Raw genomic sequence first — 16,328 nt, forward strand, 5'->3', positions numbered from 1 at the left:
ACTTGGTGACACACAATAAAAGGACTCTCTATTCATCCATGTTAATTTCTGATGAAAGAATATTGAAACGTTTTCAAGATACGAATATCCCGCAAAAGTCAATTATTACGGTTAACAAAACGGAATTACTACTTGAATTGTGTTATAGTATATCATTTACTCTCTTATTACAAAAAAACATATACTATATCAGAGCATTACATTTAATTTTAATCGTTTTCATTCTCACCCTCTCCCGGAGATTTGGTTGTAAGAAACGCGTATGGACAAGCAATAAGATCGGTTTGACTAGATGTCCCACCAAACTATATATAAGGATATTGCCTCCACACATTAGTAATATTGAATTCGAGAGTTAGTACTCTTCTTTCATTCTCTCTCATCATTTCATAATCTCTCTCATAAAACCAAACCCCCCAAAATAACAAAAGATCTTACTTTATTGTCCAATACATATATAGTTTTGAAGTTTTAGCTACCATTTCTTTTTGGAGTTTAATTTCAACCTCTGAATAAATCGAAAGTGGCGATGAGAAAAATGTTGTAAGCATGTATTCCTAGGAAAGCCGATCCGATCTATATATATCTCTCATTCTTTTTTTGTGTTTTAGTTTGTTATTATTCTAAATTTAATTGTGGGAGAGAATAATGTTGCAGGAGATGGTTCATCCACAAGATCAGCAACTCTCCATTGTAATTGCCTTTGGCTTTTGATTAATATTCTTTTATTTTTCATTATCCTCATCATATATTCATGCAATTTTTTCTTAAGCCATTTCTATTGAAGGAACACATGCATGTTTTGCTTATACTTTTCTGGTATAATTTGTTTATATTGCAATAATATAGATTGGTTTCTCCTTATTTAATGAGGTAAATGTGTTATCTTTGAATATTTATTTTATATTTACAATAACGAAAATAAAATGAATGCATAAAATTGCAAAATAATGGAAAAATGAAATGTGAGATGAGTCTATGGTATGATCGAGATTTGATTTGGAACATGGATTGTTGAAATTGTGGTCTGGCGCATAAATTGATCGGAATGATAACGTGATAGAGTGTGGTATGGCCGGAGCATGATTGTGGCTTGGAATATGGATGATCGCATATTTATACAGATATGTACACATCGACAGATCCAGAAACCAGAAACAGAGCCTATTATTTATGACAAAGTACATTTGGAGAAATTGTTAGAATTGGGAGAGACATTTAGTGCATAGATTAAAATAAATAATTTGGTGGCTACGCCTCTGTGCATATCCATTGCGTAGAATCATAATTTTCAATGCAAATTAAAAAAAAATCCCAAAATGATACTGTCAATAATAATTATGTGGATCGAGAGAACGATTATGACATTTTCGGCCGATCATAGGGTAAAATTAGGTCCTCCAATAGTACGAGGGTCAGTCATCCCCTCCCGCTCACTAAAATCTCAAAACGACATTTTTCTTCAAAAAAATCCACAGATTGAGGATGACCGTGTCATTTTTGGCCGATCGTACAATAAAATTTGGCCCACGTAGCAGTCTAGGCATCGGTCAACCTCTCGCGCTCCCCCCAAATCCATCACTACATGTACATAATATAATGATTTTGTTAAGATGACTTAAGTCACATTCAAGCAATATGTTTGGAGTGAGTACATATATAATAGTTCAATCATGACTAATTTGTTTATTTTGTTAGCAGGAGGCAATCAGCAGCCCCATTGGAAACCATTTATTGGAATTCAGCGAGTCTGAATTATTCCCAAATTCAGAAGTTGGGTCAACCAATTTTGAAAAACACCCTTCTTATCAAATACACCTCTCCAACATTACCGCCGGAATGAACATCCTTGACGACAATGAAATCCCGCCGCCACCATCCGCCCCGCCCAAGGACTACACCATGCCCCCGCCGATCCTATTCGACGACGACAGCGACATCTCGGCCGCTATAGATTTCACCACGTCCCCATCCTTTTCCCACCACCAATACATCAGCAGCAGCAGCAACAACAACAACAACAACAACGACATCGACATCAACATCAACATCAACGACGACGATGCTGATCAGGACGCGTTCGACATATCCTCCTTGAGCAGCCAGCTCGACATGGCGCCAAACGGGTCTTCGTACGGCGAGCGGTGGCCGGGGTACGAGGAGGAGTGCATGCCGTCTTTCATGCGGCTGAAGGCGTCTCAGCCGCAGCCGGGGGGCTCTCTGATGGACTCCATGATGGTGCCGTATCTGCCGCCGCCTACGGTTCCGTTCCCATCGGCGCAGAGCTCAGGGGCTTTCATGGGGATGTTGCCATCTCAAGATTTGGAATTTCAAGTTGATAATAATGGATTTTTCATCCCTGATAATATGCAAAGAGTTTTCAACTGCTCTACCGATCTCCAGGTAATTCACACTTGACAAAATAAGAAAGGTTTTTATTTGAATGAACTAATACAAAAAAATAAAAAATTAAAGATAGAATCTTAGTTATACATAATGATCATCACTTTATCTATAATTAATTGAATTTAAGATAGAATCTCATTAAGATAACTTCACATATCAAAACTAATATAGTATTAGAGCAGGCTCGATGTTTGAACCAAACGTGTCATCGAAGCTAACAGGCCCAGAATCTAACAAAAAGAGACGAAATTAGAAATTTATACCGAGGAAGACAAAAATATACAAGAAATGTTAAGAATTTAAAGGGGGCATTTAATGAAAGATTAAAACAAATAAATTATGTATATAGGAGGATTTGAGATACATTTGCCCCTCTAGCTTAATTCTCCATAAGCGTGCTTAAATATTCATATATGAATTGTCTCACAGTGAATATGATATTTAAAGATCAGCCTATTTGATATTACTCTCATTAGATTGATTTATCTCCCCTTCATATATCAAATACGCTTCAATATATGGGATCGAGCCTAGCCCTTGTGAAATCGAACGAAAGAGTCATGCTAACATTTTCCATATAGCAAAAACAAATTATATCGATGTAGGTAAAAATGGGGAAATAATAATAAACTCATTTTGACTACTAGTAATATTCACATTTCTCTATTTCATCAGCTACTATTTTCACATTTTTGTTTATTTAACTATAATTTTCTATTATTTCTTATTTAATCACTTATTTTTGTGGGACTCTTTAACTAAGACACTAAGTAATGAAAGCCAACATCTATATGGAGGAGCAACCACAACCACCACTTCATCTCTAGCATCAGAGATTTCAAGCTTGGAAGATCCCACGTACAAAGTGGGCAAGATCTCAGTTGAAGAAAGGAAAAGAAAGATTCACAGATATTTGAAGAAGAGGAACGAAAGAAACTTCAGCAAGAAAATCAAGGTCATCATTTTCGTGTATATATTTATATTTCCAAATTTAATAAAATTTTCTGCAATATATATAATCACGTGCATATATGTATATGAATGCATGCATGGATGCAGTATGCTTGTCGGAAAACCCTAGCAGATAGCAGGCCTAGAGTGAGAGGAAGGTTTGCTAAGAATGATGAATTGGGAGAAGTTGGGAGGCATATGGGAAACAACCATGAAGATGACGTGGATGAAGATGTTGGTCTATATTCGACTTCCATACCGGATCATCAAAGAAAGGTACGTCTTGTTTTCGATATTTTATTCTAGGCAAATTGCCTGAAAAACCGTCAGATTTGGTCAAATTCGAGTCTGTCCTGTAACTTTCAACAAAAACGATATTTCTATAAAAACATCCCGAGAATAGTAGGCCGAATTTTTTTGGATGGTGTTGCTGCTATTTTTCAATAAAACAACATTGTTTCTATAAAAATAGACGACATCATTTAATTTAACCTACAGGCATGATGTCGGCGTTTGATTTTTCTTGTTGACATGGAGTATTAGATACTATTTCACTAAAAAATTTATGGTGAAATCATTGAGAATAATTTCGAACTTCATGGATTTTCCAGATAATTTTGGAAATTATCAAATGAATCTGAATTTGACCAAACTTTATTATTATTTTTTTATAATGTGCATTTAATTTTGTATATGTGTGGTGTTTTAGGTTGTGAAAGAAGAAGATGACTCCTCGGATATTTTGGCACATATAAGTGGAGTAAATTCTTTTAAGTGTAACTATCCGATTCAATCTTGGATCTAAGTAGGGAGTTGATTAATTTGAGCAATTAATTTGGCATATGTGATGATTTGGATAAATCTAAAGACCTATTTTATCTTTATATTTAACAACCACCATGAAGTTGTTATATTAGCAATGTACTTGTATAGTAGCATATATATACACGTAATTAATTATTAGTAAAATTACACGTTAGTAAGTGATATTTAATGTAAAAATATGTAGCAAAAGGTCAATTACATTTGACCGTTTCATTAAATTATTCTATATAGATTAAATTAGTGTCCAATAGTTTGTATAATATATTTTTATAATATGATTTTATTTATCTTTCATAAAAACAAAATACCTCATAGTTATACGGTATAAAAATTCTCATGTTTTCTTTCCCTAAAACCCAAACCTATTCTTATACTGAAAAAAGATTTTCCTAAACTCCAAATCTTCTCTTATACAAATTCAGAAAGACAATTTCCTACCCCCTAAGTCCAATAGAAAGTGAGAGATAAATCACAGTAAATTTCAAGTTATTATCCACAACTCAATAGAGAATAAAAATTTTCTAAATAGAAAACTTTATATTTTGTGGAGAAAGACTAAAAAGAAAAAAAAAATGATGGATGAAGTAATTAATACCTTCTTAAAAACTAGCTATGCTACCACCTTGAAAAAAATAATGCCCTATTTCAAAAAGAAAAAAAAAATTGATGCCCTAGTTAATTTTTTTGAAAAAAATAAAGATAAAAAACGTTCAACCTTCAGCCATATTTGATTTAATTTATTGCTAATTCACGAATAGTCAAAGATAGATGTTTATATTTTACTACTACAACAACATCTTGAAATAAGCTTATCAAATTTACTTGATCTTGCCCTCAGCACCCATCTGCATTTTGGCGCAGTAATCGAACAGACTCCCGTCGAAACAACGTCGTATCGCCTCTTTCGAGAGGTAGCCTTCCTCGTCCCTCGCTAGAATATACAGACTTGTCCACTCCACCTTGCTACCCACCCTGCACATTCAATGTATTTTATTAAAATTTAAAACAAGTTAAATTAAGCTTACGAAAAATTAAATTCTTACAATTTTTATATTAATCTTGCAACAAAGAAGAATAACAAAAAAAGGAAATACATTAATTATAGTACTACAAAAACTATCAATATAAAATATAAATTTAAATGATATTCGATTTTCAAAATGTGTTAAATGTGCTACTCAGAGTAGACATCCCAAAAAAGAAAATATATCATTCAACAAAGAGAAACATATTTATAAAATATAATTTAAAAAATTTACTATAATATTTTGAGAAAAATTTCAAAATCATTGGATCGGAGCTCAAGCAAGGGGATGATAAGACTTAATTAGGGAGGAAGAGGATCGTCACATGAGTAATTCAAGTAAAGATTAGATGAAGATGATGATTCGTACCACCCAAAAAGGTCGAATGCTTCTCGGTTTGCTTCGGTCATGCTCCACATCTCACCATACGAAAGTTTATCCGGGAATGTTTCGGCGTGCTTGCTAAACATGTTCTCAAATTCCGAAGGGCAGTACCTGATTATTGATCTCCAATTAGAGTTCATTAATCAGGTAATTATGTTTCTTAATATCAAATCGATACCTACCTTCCTTCTCTATCGTATGTTCGCGAACTGCTCCCGTGCTTGGCCTTGTGTATGTTGTAAAGGTAAATCGGGAAGAAAGGAGACGGAATCCACCCCTGACAAAATCCAAAACCATTTAGTCCCGGTTCACTTTTACCATAAAAGGTAATATGATCCCACCTTCCACTAACTTATCCCACTCACATTTCATTTAAAACTATTATATACAAGTGAAACCTCTATTCCACTAATTTTTGTCCACCTACTTTTCTTAACATTTCTTAAAACCCGTGCCGCCAAGAAATGGGACTCCTAATGGTAGATGGAGGGAGTACTATATATGCATGCATGTATAGCATAAGTGGGTTGATCGAGAACTTACCGGAAGTGTTGCGTAACTCATTGAAAGATTGATGAAGATCGCCATTACGAATGAGGCGATCATGTTGAAGCCGAGCTGGCGAAAGCCGGAATAGGTCTCCCATGGATAAATGATGCCATCATCATCTTGATCAAAGAAAGCGCAATGCTGCTGCAGCACACTCAAGTTGTGGTGTGCCAGACCCGGCGTCCCGTTCGGGTGGTCCATATCCGGAGCTACCAATCCCCTAGCCATATCTGAAAGAGCGACTCACTAAGTTTCTAAATAGATTTTCACATTTTCAATTGTAAAACCTCAAAATAAGCATATCTGCATATGTTCCATGTTTTAGTTTCCTAAAAGAATTCCCCAGGCCAAATCCACACTAATAAAGTAAAAATTTCCAAATAAGTTTTTACTTATCAAATTGAAGTATTATGTAACTGATAAGTAGGGATTAATAATTATCGCCACAAGGGAAATAAATCAAAGCGAAATAAACTAATGAAATCAAATTCTAACAACTTATAGAATTTAATAATAAGAACATTATTACTCCATCCATCCGGAGTCACTAGTTTCATTTTGATTCATTTGCCAATATTTGTCACATTTGTCACACTAAACTTTTTATTGGTACCACTAATTAACAATGAAATGCACATTTCACTAATTCATTCAACTCACATTTTATTACTCCATCCGTCTCTGAAAATTTATCACTTATTTCTTTTTTCGTTCGTCCTAAAAATTTATCACCTTTCACTTTTCACTATTTTTGGTAATCGACCCCATACTTTACTGACTCATTTTCACTCACATTTTATAATATATATAAAAATAGGACCCATATGCCACTAATTTTTTCAACCTACTTTCGATTTACATTTCTTCAAACCCGTACAGGGTCAAAAGGTGACAAATTATAAGAGACGGAAGGAGTAACTATATAAAGGTAAGATCCGCATTCTACTAATTTTTCCACTCATTTCTTAAAATTCAAGCCGAATCAACATGTGACAATTAACGACGGACAAAAAGAACAAATTATATTCTAAATTCACAAAGAAAATTAGATAAAACGGAAGAGATAAGCAACTGACATGGCTTCGGGATGGAGGTTTCCAAGTCGGACCGCACCGGGCGCTGCAGAGTGACCGGAGCGAGCGGAGCCTCCGGCGACAATGCAGCATTTCTGTCCGTACTACCGGCGGCTAAAGCGTAGGATTTTGCCATCGCAAACGCTGATTCAGAGCTAAATCTTTTGATTTTCTGTATGAATGGAGAGAGAGAAAGGAGAGAGAGTGAGTCAGATATAGAGAATGAAGGAGACTGCGTGGCGGGCATGCACAGCGGTGGCGGCACGTGACTTCTCGCGCGAGCCTTTGACTTGACACGTAAGATAGCATGTGGCACAACCGGGTCGGGCCACCCGATCCTCGATGGCGGATCTTGGTCTCGGATCCATGTCGGGTCTCCGCTTCGGTTTATTATCCACGTCGATTGATGTTGGTTAAAAAGTTTTAAATTTTGGTAATTTTAAAATATTACTAAAAGTATGAGATATTTTAACGATAAGGTAATAAAACGGTTTGTTTTGAATAATTTTGCCTATAGTTAGGTATTTTTGAAATATTACTAAAAAAATTGTAGTAAGACATTTTAACACTAGGTTAATAAAACCGTTTGTTTTCAATAGATTTGTTTATCTTCATTCTTTGATTTACGACGTCTCTAACTATTTACGCTAAATTTAAATTTATTTTACTGTAAATATTACTTCAAATACAATTTTACTCCAATCATTTACATTAAATTCAAACTTAAAAGAATATTCTCTATATTATGTCTTTTTACTCACAAAATTAAAAAAATTTGGTTTCAGTTTATTGTGAACCTAAAAATAGGTAGTACTATCTTTTTACTCTAAAACTAAAAATGAGATTGATTTTAGAGTACTGTTAGAGCTAAATCTTTATTCCATTTTAGGTTTTATTGTATCATTGGAGATGGTCGAAACTTTTTTATGATCGACCAGATTCATATTTTTCGTGTCCTAAAATATAAAATTAGAAAATAATTATCGAGTCCTAAAAAATAAAATTATTAGAAAAAATTAATACTTCCTCCGATCCATAAAAACATGACACTTTTTTTTTAGTTTATTCATATTTCTTCTATCGTGACGTAACTATGGGGATAATTTCGTCCAAAAATAGTGAGACAAAATTAATTATTTACTTTGTCTAATTTTGCCAATTTGGTCCGTAGGTGAAATGTTGTCCAATTTTGCCATTTTGTCCGTCCGTGAAAAATTGTCAACTTTTTTTTTTCCCTATTTTTTTAAATAGATCTCACTTTCCACTAAAACTTTATACTCATATTCAATTACTATAAAACTAATATTCCTCCGTCCCACTCTAAGTAGAGTATTTATATTTCGATACGAGATTTTGTGTAGTGTTGGTTTATGAGTAAAATATAGAGAAAATAAAGTAAGAGAGGAGAAAAGTAATGAAAATGATGTATCTATTTTAAAAAATGTGTCAATTAGAATGAGAACATTTCTAAAAGAAAAAAAGTCCACTTAGAATATATAAATGTAGAGCATCATTCCATTAATTTTTTCAACTTTATTTTCTTCCTGCCATTTCTTAAAATTCTTGTCTGAGTTAAACTTGAACAATATTTCGCAAAACGGAGAGTGTACATAATTTAGGTAGTTGAAGCCATAAGAAAGAAAAGAGCAATTAATTTTAATTGCTTTAGTTTCTAAATCTGCTAAAAGCCTAAAACCCAGGCAAACAGAAATCCGTATTCAGTGAATTGGGAAAAAAGTTGTTTTGTTTTTTTGCGATTGAATAATTCTAATAAATAGAATATTGCATCTTTCAATTTAGTCAAGTGTAGGCAATTTCCTGGAAAAATTTGGTCCTTTGATTGTAAGTTTTGGGGCTAATCCTTCAAATTTCTTTAATGTTTTGCATTCTCTTTTTATTTCTAGGGAGGATTTTTTAAGAATCTGATTCACGACCTTTTCTTATGGCTTCAAAGGCGATGGAGGCAAACACTGATTCAGTTCTTGAAGCGCCGCCAGAAACGGCGGCGATGGATGTGTCTCAAGCGGAGACCTTGAACCAAGGCGTGGATGAATTGTTCATAAAAGTTGACCAGGTGCATTTTTTCTGAGCTTTTTTTTAACAATTTTGGTTGAATTGTAGTAGTATATTTCATTGTGTTTTGTTGGAATTTCTAGTGAATTTTACACTTCTGAATCAGTAATAGGTTTAATTGGGAAGAAAAAATGGTTTAGGAAATGTGTCAAAAATGGGTGGTGGAAGGAAGCATTCTACTATGGGAGTGAATTAGGGAGTGAATTATGAGACAAAAGAAGGTTTTGGCAACTGTATATGTGATGAAGTTTGTATCTATGCAATTGCAGCTTGACCATAAACTCAATGAGATTGAGCGATTCTACTCGAGTTCAAATACGAAGCTCCCGAACACTCCGAGAGGTGGTTCTTCAGTGAAGGACAAAGAAAGGGAGAAATTCTCTGCGGGCAGTTTTAAGAAGAAGCAGCAAGATATAGCAAGTAGGGAAGCAGCTGCTGCTCAGAGAATGCAGGAGCTTATGCGCCAGTTTGGGACGATGTTGCGTCAGGTAAACCCTATTGGTTCTTCCAGCTTAATCTTCTTTTGTGGTAAATGTGATGCCCAGTTTGTGAATCTATTTATTACTCCTTCCGATCCTTATTAATTGAGTTGTTTCTTTTCGGCATGAAGATTAGGAAAGAGATGGTTAGTGCGTTAAGTGGAGGGAGAGTAAAGTAGGAAAGAGAAAAAAATTAGAGAGATTAAGAGAGATAATAAAGTAGGAAAGAGAAGATGTATTACTTTTTGCCAAAAATAAAAATGACTCAATTATCTTGGAATGTCCAAAAATGGAAAACGACTCAATTAATAAGGAGCGAGGGGAATACTTTATTTGTCGCTCCACAATTTTCATTCGCACTAGCTTTAGATTGACGTGACATCGGACTTGGTTGGTTTTGTAAATTTAATGTTTGACTCTCGTTTCCTCCTCTTGACGATCTACAAGTTTTGGGAATGTGCTTATGAACTCAGAAAATAATGTTGACGAAAGAACTTCCCTGTAGGATTAAATTAAAATACGTTGTTGGTGAATGAAATCTTTTGGTTGTGGTTTGCTGGTCTTTGATGAATTTTGTAAGAGTGCTGTTGTATATAGTACAAGCTGAATCGCAATGTTAGCCCTGTATTATATTCTAACTTCCAAGTGTGATGAGATTGTAGTTCTTAATTTTAGTTTGCTGCTTAATTATTGTTGCTGGTTTTTGCAATTTCAGTTAACTCAACACCAGTGGGCGGGACCATTTTTGCAGCCTGTGGATGTAGTAGGTCTTGGTTTGCATGACTACTATGAGGTTAAGCTGATTTTCTTTATTTTCATAACAACTCCCCCTCCCCTCTAATAAAAATTAAAACGTAAACTACACAAGATAATACTAATAATGATAAAAAGCCAAAAAAAATAAATAAATTACATGCAAACAAACAAAAAACTACTTACTACTTGTCATGCTTTAATTCATGCATGCTGAAAATACGAAATGCTTATGGAGAAATTTGAAGATCTGTTTACCAATATGTTCATGAATAAATTGGTAAGAATTTTGAATAATAACACATGGGAGAATTTTTTCAGTATATTTCCATCTCATCGCTTGTTTCGGCCTCTTTAAGTCACCAGAGTTCAATCTTCTGGTTTCCTCCTATGTTTCTATAACTGCTTATAAATGAATCTAGGTTATAGAGAAACCCATGGATTTCAGCACTATCAAATGCAGAATGGAGGCCAAAGATGGTACTGGATATAAAAATGTCCGAGAAATATGCGCTGACGTGAGGCTGATATTCAAGAATGCAATGAAATATAACGAAGAAAGAGATGATGTTCATGTTATGGCCAAAACTTTGTTGGACAAGTTTGAGACAAAATGGTTGCAACTTCTGCCAAAAGTTGATGAAGAGGTTATTTTGTCTGTTCCTTGAAAAGACCATTGTAGTTGCAATGTTGACTTCTTTCTTTATAACTTCCTCTATGCTTACAATAAAGAACAATTTCAGTAGTTCTTTTTTTTTTTTCCCTTCAAATTCACTGTTTGACATCTAGATTTGTTTACAGGAAGAAAGGCGGAAAGAAGAAGAAGCTGAGATGCAACTAGACGTGCATCTTGCACAAGAGGCTGCTCATGCCAAAATGGCTAGAGAATTATGTTTTGAAGTAAGTGAAAAAAGACTCTTGCACTTTGATAGATAACATAAAGGAAAGGGAAATTATTAGTTAGTTTGTTCTCCACCTTTATCTTTCTTTCTACCTAAGATATCCTCATGGAAATGATCTGAAAGCATTTATTAACCATTCCAGCTAGATGAGGTTGACACACATATTGAGGAACTCAAAGATTTGGTACTTCAGAAATGCAGGTTTGTTCTCTCTCAACATAACTTATTGATTTACTTAGTACGTATTTGCTCTGTTTGATAATATCTTGATTACGCTTTCGTATTTGCCTTCCATGACTTTTTATAGATTTCTTGGATCTTCTATTATAACAATGTGGTCCATGAGACATCTTACATAAAGTGTGTACATTTTAGTGATATCTTGACTATTTTTGGTGTATAATTAATTTGTGATATATCCACTGCAAGGTGTGGTTATGACATTCTAATTTGACGATGAAAATAAGAATTTCATTTTTTTTTTTGGGTGTTATGGGAGAGGAAAGCAATGGGGTTGAACCCAAAGCGCATGTTTCCCCAAAGTGACATTTATTTGGGTTATTTAGTTTCCTTATTTGTTATGGTATCTTTTGCTTTTTTACTTAGTAATTTTAAATGCGGTTTATCATTTTATGATACTCTTATCCTAGGGCCACTTTCACTATTAATTGTTGACTCTTTGTAATTTCTAGCAATTATGGTTGCAGTTATGAATTAATGCCCCAGTGACTTTCATCCTAAAACAAATAGATATGAAAACTACCCATATTATAAACTAAAGGGCAGGATAGCATTGTCTAGTAAGTATTTTCTTTTCCCAGTTTTGGAATGGAAATCCATTTCCCCAGAGAAGACTCGTTTTGGTGACCCTAAACCCATGATCCATCTATGCCTTGTTCGCAGCAAGTGAGGTGCTGCCTCATATGCATTTTTCAGGTGCCATGTAGTACAAACTGCCATGTCCATGTCCTCCACCTATTGTCCTCTTTGTCCATAGATCCTGAAAGACACAATAGGAAGGATAAGAAGCTACAACAGTTGTACGTTTTGGTGAGATGACTAATAGTAATAGATAACAAAACTTATAGGGAGTTTAGGAGCAAATAGGGCATTATCAAGAGTGATATGAGTAGTATGTTTGACAACACTAGTCCCTGTTGATGGACAATAGGTTCCATCGACAAGATGAACAGATGGTAGGGATGAAGAAGAAAAAGGCACGAAAAGAGACTTTGCATTAATAGTATGGGTAGTGACACTCAGATAATGAGTATCATATCGGGTTGCACCATTTTTAGGCAGCTGGGATGAGTTTGGAATCAGATATATGGTAGTATCATTTGTAAATCATTAAAATTGTATCATTTGAGATCATATTATTATTGAATATACATCGATTGTCATGGTCTGAACATATATGTGATGCTTAAATTTATGTTTTGTTTCAGAAAGATGACAACTGAAGAGAAGAAACGACTTGGGACTGCTATCACTCGTCTATCTCCCGAGGACATCAATAAGGCTTTAGAAATAATTTCCCAGAACGACCCCACGTTTCAAGCATCAGGAGATACTGTGGAAGTTGACATTGACGCACAGGTCTCTCAACATTGTCCGATCATGTCACAGTCCTCTTCTTTACACCCTTACTTAAAAAATCCCATAACTAACTCTGACTACTTCCGACTTTGGATGTGCTCTTTGCAGAGTGAATCCACCTTGTGGAGATTGAGATTTTTCGTCAAAGACACGTTGCAGTTGCAGATGAAGAGTTCAACGAGCACTGGAGGGAACAACAACGGTGACAACAATCAGAACTGCAATAACAAACGAAAGCGAGATATACCCGAGAGCGTAGCTAAAACTGCACCAAAAAAGAGCAAAAAGCCCCACAACTGAGGATGGCATGCAATTTTGCATCAAAAGTTCTATGTAAATGAAGAATCTCTCATTGTATAGGTGGCTTCCTAGTTGTTTCAGACTAGATAAAATTGTTTTTTGTTGGTGGCCTATAAATGGCATGAGAAAAAAGTGTGTAGATAGGTTACTATGACTTATGGTAAAAAAAAATTGTTGTGTGTTCCAATTTTTATAGTACTATGAAAGATATTGGTGATGCAAATGTTATTTTGGGTATTACATTGGTGAAAATGATTCTGAGTTCTCTATGCTACTTTCTCCTATATATATACATTTGAATATTTGAATACCACCCTATTGTTAATTAACTATTTTTTGAAAATTTAATTGAAAATATAAACAAAAACACTATAAGCCTATACTACGCAATTAAGATATAAATTATCCTTTCAATCCACATGGTCTTCACAAAATAGGAAATTTATCACACATGCATGAGTCATGACATATTTCATTATGTTCCAACAAAAATTTAATAGGACTATTACTGTAGAAATTAAATGTGGGTACTATTAGTTGAGAGTGTTTTGGTGACTCTTTGTTCTTGAAACAGTTGTTCAATGAAAATAACTTGACACTTGATAACTTGATTGGGCCATAAATAATTTCAATCTCCATTGTTTTTGCATCATCCAACTAATTTAAGTGCTTTGCACTGTGACACTGCTTTATTTAATTTTTCCTTTTTAGTGGTTGAATCTATGTTGTTACACACTAAATTTACGTGGTGGTGTGGTGTTGGAGAATAATATTGTATGATAATGACTTTGTGGGGGTGGCTTTGGTATATATATGGTTCAAGTAAATTCGATCTACTAATGCAATTGGCCAAATTAGGTAATCATTGCATAGTGTAATCTTATTTTATTCTACTCAAAATCTTTAGCTATATAAATATAAATAAATAAGTAGTCCAACATCTGATAATTTGTGGGTTGTTAGGTTTCAACTTGTTTTTTCATGTGTTATGCAACATTCAAACAAAAAAAAATAATATAGAAACACACACAAAGTAATATAATCAATGTATAAACAACTTTATACATTCAAAATCACATGGAATACACAAGAAACAAAAACAAAAACAAAAGGGCAGTACATGTCCTAAAAAATATGGCGATCTAGCATTACATAAACAATTTATAATCGAAATAATAATAAGAAATAACGAAATCTAGACAAAAAATGAAAGTTCTATTTAAAACAATTATAGAAAAAATAAAAGGAGACGAACGCAACAATAAATGCAAAAACAAATTCACAACCTTCTATGTATCTTGTGATATACTCCCTCCGTTCGGTCATAAGTGAAGTTTCTCTTTTGGACACTTTAAGAAAATGACATTTAGATACAAGTGAAAAGAGTATAAAATAAAAGAGAATAAAGTAAAGTGTAATTGTGTTATATTTTGCTAAAAAAGAAAATAACCTAGTTTAAATTGGAGGAATACAAAACATTTATGGTGGGACGAAGAGAGTACTACACTCATGATATCAAAGTTTTGGATTTCGAATATTTAAAATGATTTATGTATATAGTACTAGATTTAATATATAAAAATTAAAAAATCCCATAAAAAGATTTATTTTATTATCTTTTGAATATGTCACCATTTATAATCCTGTGTCTGTCTATCAGTATTTTAATAAAAAGGTCCACTACTAAAACTTTAATTTTTAGAACAATAATAGAGAGGAATGTAACTTTTAAATATGATTTGCTTAGTTATTGGTAGCCTTAACTGTTAAAATCAATTAATGCTTCCCACTTGAAAGTTGAGGGTCCACATCTAATATTTTGTTTCCAAAACTTTTTTCTTCTTTTTTCCATCTATTTTTTTTTTCTAATTATAAAATGTTCCAGAATGATAATTATATATATTTAATGAAGATCAATATATATGACGTCATACTTTAGGATATTAATACTACAAATTATAGTGATGCCCACTTGATATTGTCCTTCGGATTTATATGGTAGGTCAAATATAAGTTATTGCAAAAGTCTAGAATCTGTGACTATGAAAATACAATCGTTAATTAGAGCTCAATATTTCAAATAGTATTGCTTATTGACTATGTTAGACCTCCCTACCCTACATTTATTTGAATATTTATTTCTTTATTTGAATCTCACCTACCAAAGCTTAATATGGGTTTAAATAAGAGTAAGGTCTTTTTCCCCTAAAAAGGAAAAGAGGTTTTCAAATAAAAATCCAAAAAAACAAAAAACTACTATACAAAACAAAAGAGGTCCTAGGTCTGTAATAACTAAGCCTTATTTGCTGCCAATCAATAGTTGTAGTTTTCTATTTTAGTCTCTTGAATAAGATTTTATCTTCTTGTATTATTATCTTAATAAAAAAAAATTATTCATCGTTTTGATTCAAGTGTTTCATTTTTGGTTTTTGATCTTTCTAATGGATAAGGTATGACACTATGCTATCCATTTGTTTGTGTTATTGTGTTTAACCGTTTGTTTCTCGTAGTGATTTTGGATATAGCGTTTACTTTTGTCTATACGTCGATTTTATTGTTTTATTATTGTTATTTCTATTTGAACTTTTATTTTATAACCTACTGAGCACAAATAAAACAACATATTATAAGATGCCAATCAAATTTTTTATTTTGTTAATTCACTCCATTACAAGTGAATTCTAATTAATGGCTGTAAAGCTATTTAATGAATGATTATTAGGGAATTTTGTTTGGTGTAAAAATTTTCTCTATTTCACTACTTTTATCTATTCAATTTTTTTTTTATAGCAGACGAAGTGAGTATAATCAATATCATATTATCCAAATCCAAGAGGCAGAATGGTTACTATTTTTCATAGGAAATGTGAGTGGGAACATTATTCTAACGTAACCCATTTTGGGTCGCAGCGCAGTTGACAGCGCGGAGCTGTAGTGATCATGAGGTCACGGGTTCAAACTCCGCCACCTGCTGGGAGACTTTCGGCCTTAATCTGCAAGCCCGGTCGA

At 33.6% G+C, this 16,328-nt stretch overlaps 3 protein-coding genes across 4 annotated transcripts; 2 read left to right on the forward strand and 1 right to left on the reverse strand.

Moving 5' to 3' along the window:
• The first annotated feature begins 360 nt into the window (after positions 1–360).
• On the forward strand, positions 361–4,356 carry LOC125211773 (zinc finger protein CO3-like). Of its 2 annotated transcripts, XM_048111706.1 has the most exons (6): positions 361–543; positions 658–693; positions 1,702–2,403; positions 3,170–3,361; positions 3,466–3,633; positions 4,067–4,356. In XM_048111706.1, exons 2-6 carry the CDS (start codon positions 661–663, stop codon positions 4,160–4,162), a joined length of 1,191 nt encoding a protein of 396 aa, XP_047967663.1. In that variant the 5' UTR covers positions 361–543; positions 658–660; the 3' UTR covers positions 4,163–4,356. The 2 variants fall into 2 exon arrangements, with proteins under 2 accessions (XP_047967663.1, XP_047967652.1); XM_048111695.1 differs by having other exon boundaries at positions 361–693.
• Positions 4,357–4,880: 524 nt separating this feature from the next.
• LOC125211782 (peroxygenase-like) lies at positions 4,881–7,383 on the reverse strand. The gene is made up of 5 exons (XM_048111718.1): positions 7,217–7,383; positions 6,135–6,370; positions 5,774–5,868; positions 5,577–5,702; positions 4,881–5,154 (listed from the first exon to the last, which is right to left on the reverse strand). Exons 1-5 carry the CDS (start codon positions 7,347–7,349, stop codon positions 5,001–5,003), a joined length of 744 nt encoding a protein of 247 aa, XP_047967675.1. The 5' UTR covers positions 7,350–7,383; the 3' UTR covers positions 4,881–5,000.
• Positions 7,384–8,836: 1,453 nt separating this feature from the next.
• LOC125194959 (transcription factor GTE6) lies at positions 8,837–13,588 on the forward strand. The gene is made up of 9 exons (XM_048093194.1): positions 8,837–9,055; positions 9,168–9,287; positions 9,556–9,774; positions 10,481–10,558; positions 10,941–11,165; positions 11,320–11,418; positions 11,563–11,621; positions 12,869–13,019; positions 13,128–13,588. The coding sequence occupies exons 2-9, from the start codon at positions 9,171–9,173 to the stop codon at positions 13,317–13,319; spliced, it is 1,140 nt and encodes a 379-aa protein (XP_047949151.1). The 5' UTR covers positions 8,837–9,055; positions 9,168–9,170; the 3' UTR covers positions 13,320–13,588.
• The last annotated feature ends 2,740 nt before the right edge of the window (positions 13,589–16,328 follow it).

The sequence above is a fragment of the Salvia hispanica genome, chromosome 1 (genome assembly GCF_023119035.1).
Source record: "Salvia hispanica cultivar TCC Black 2014 chromosome 1, UniMelb_Shisp_WGS_1.0, whole genome shotgun sequence".
Lineage (NCBI taxonomy): Eukaryota > Viridiplantae > Streptophyta > Magnoliopsida > Lamiales > Lamiaceae > Salvia > Salvia hispanica.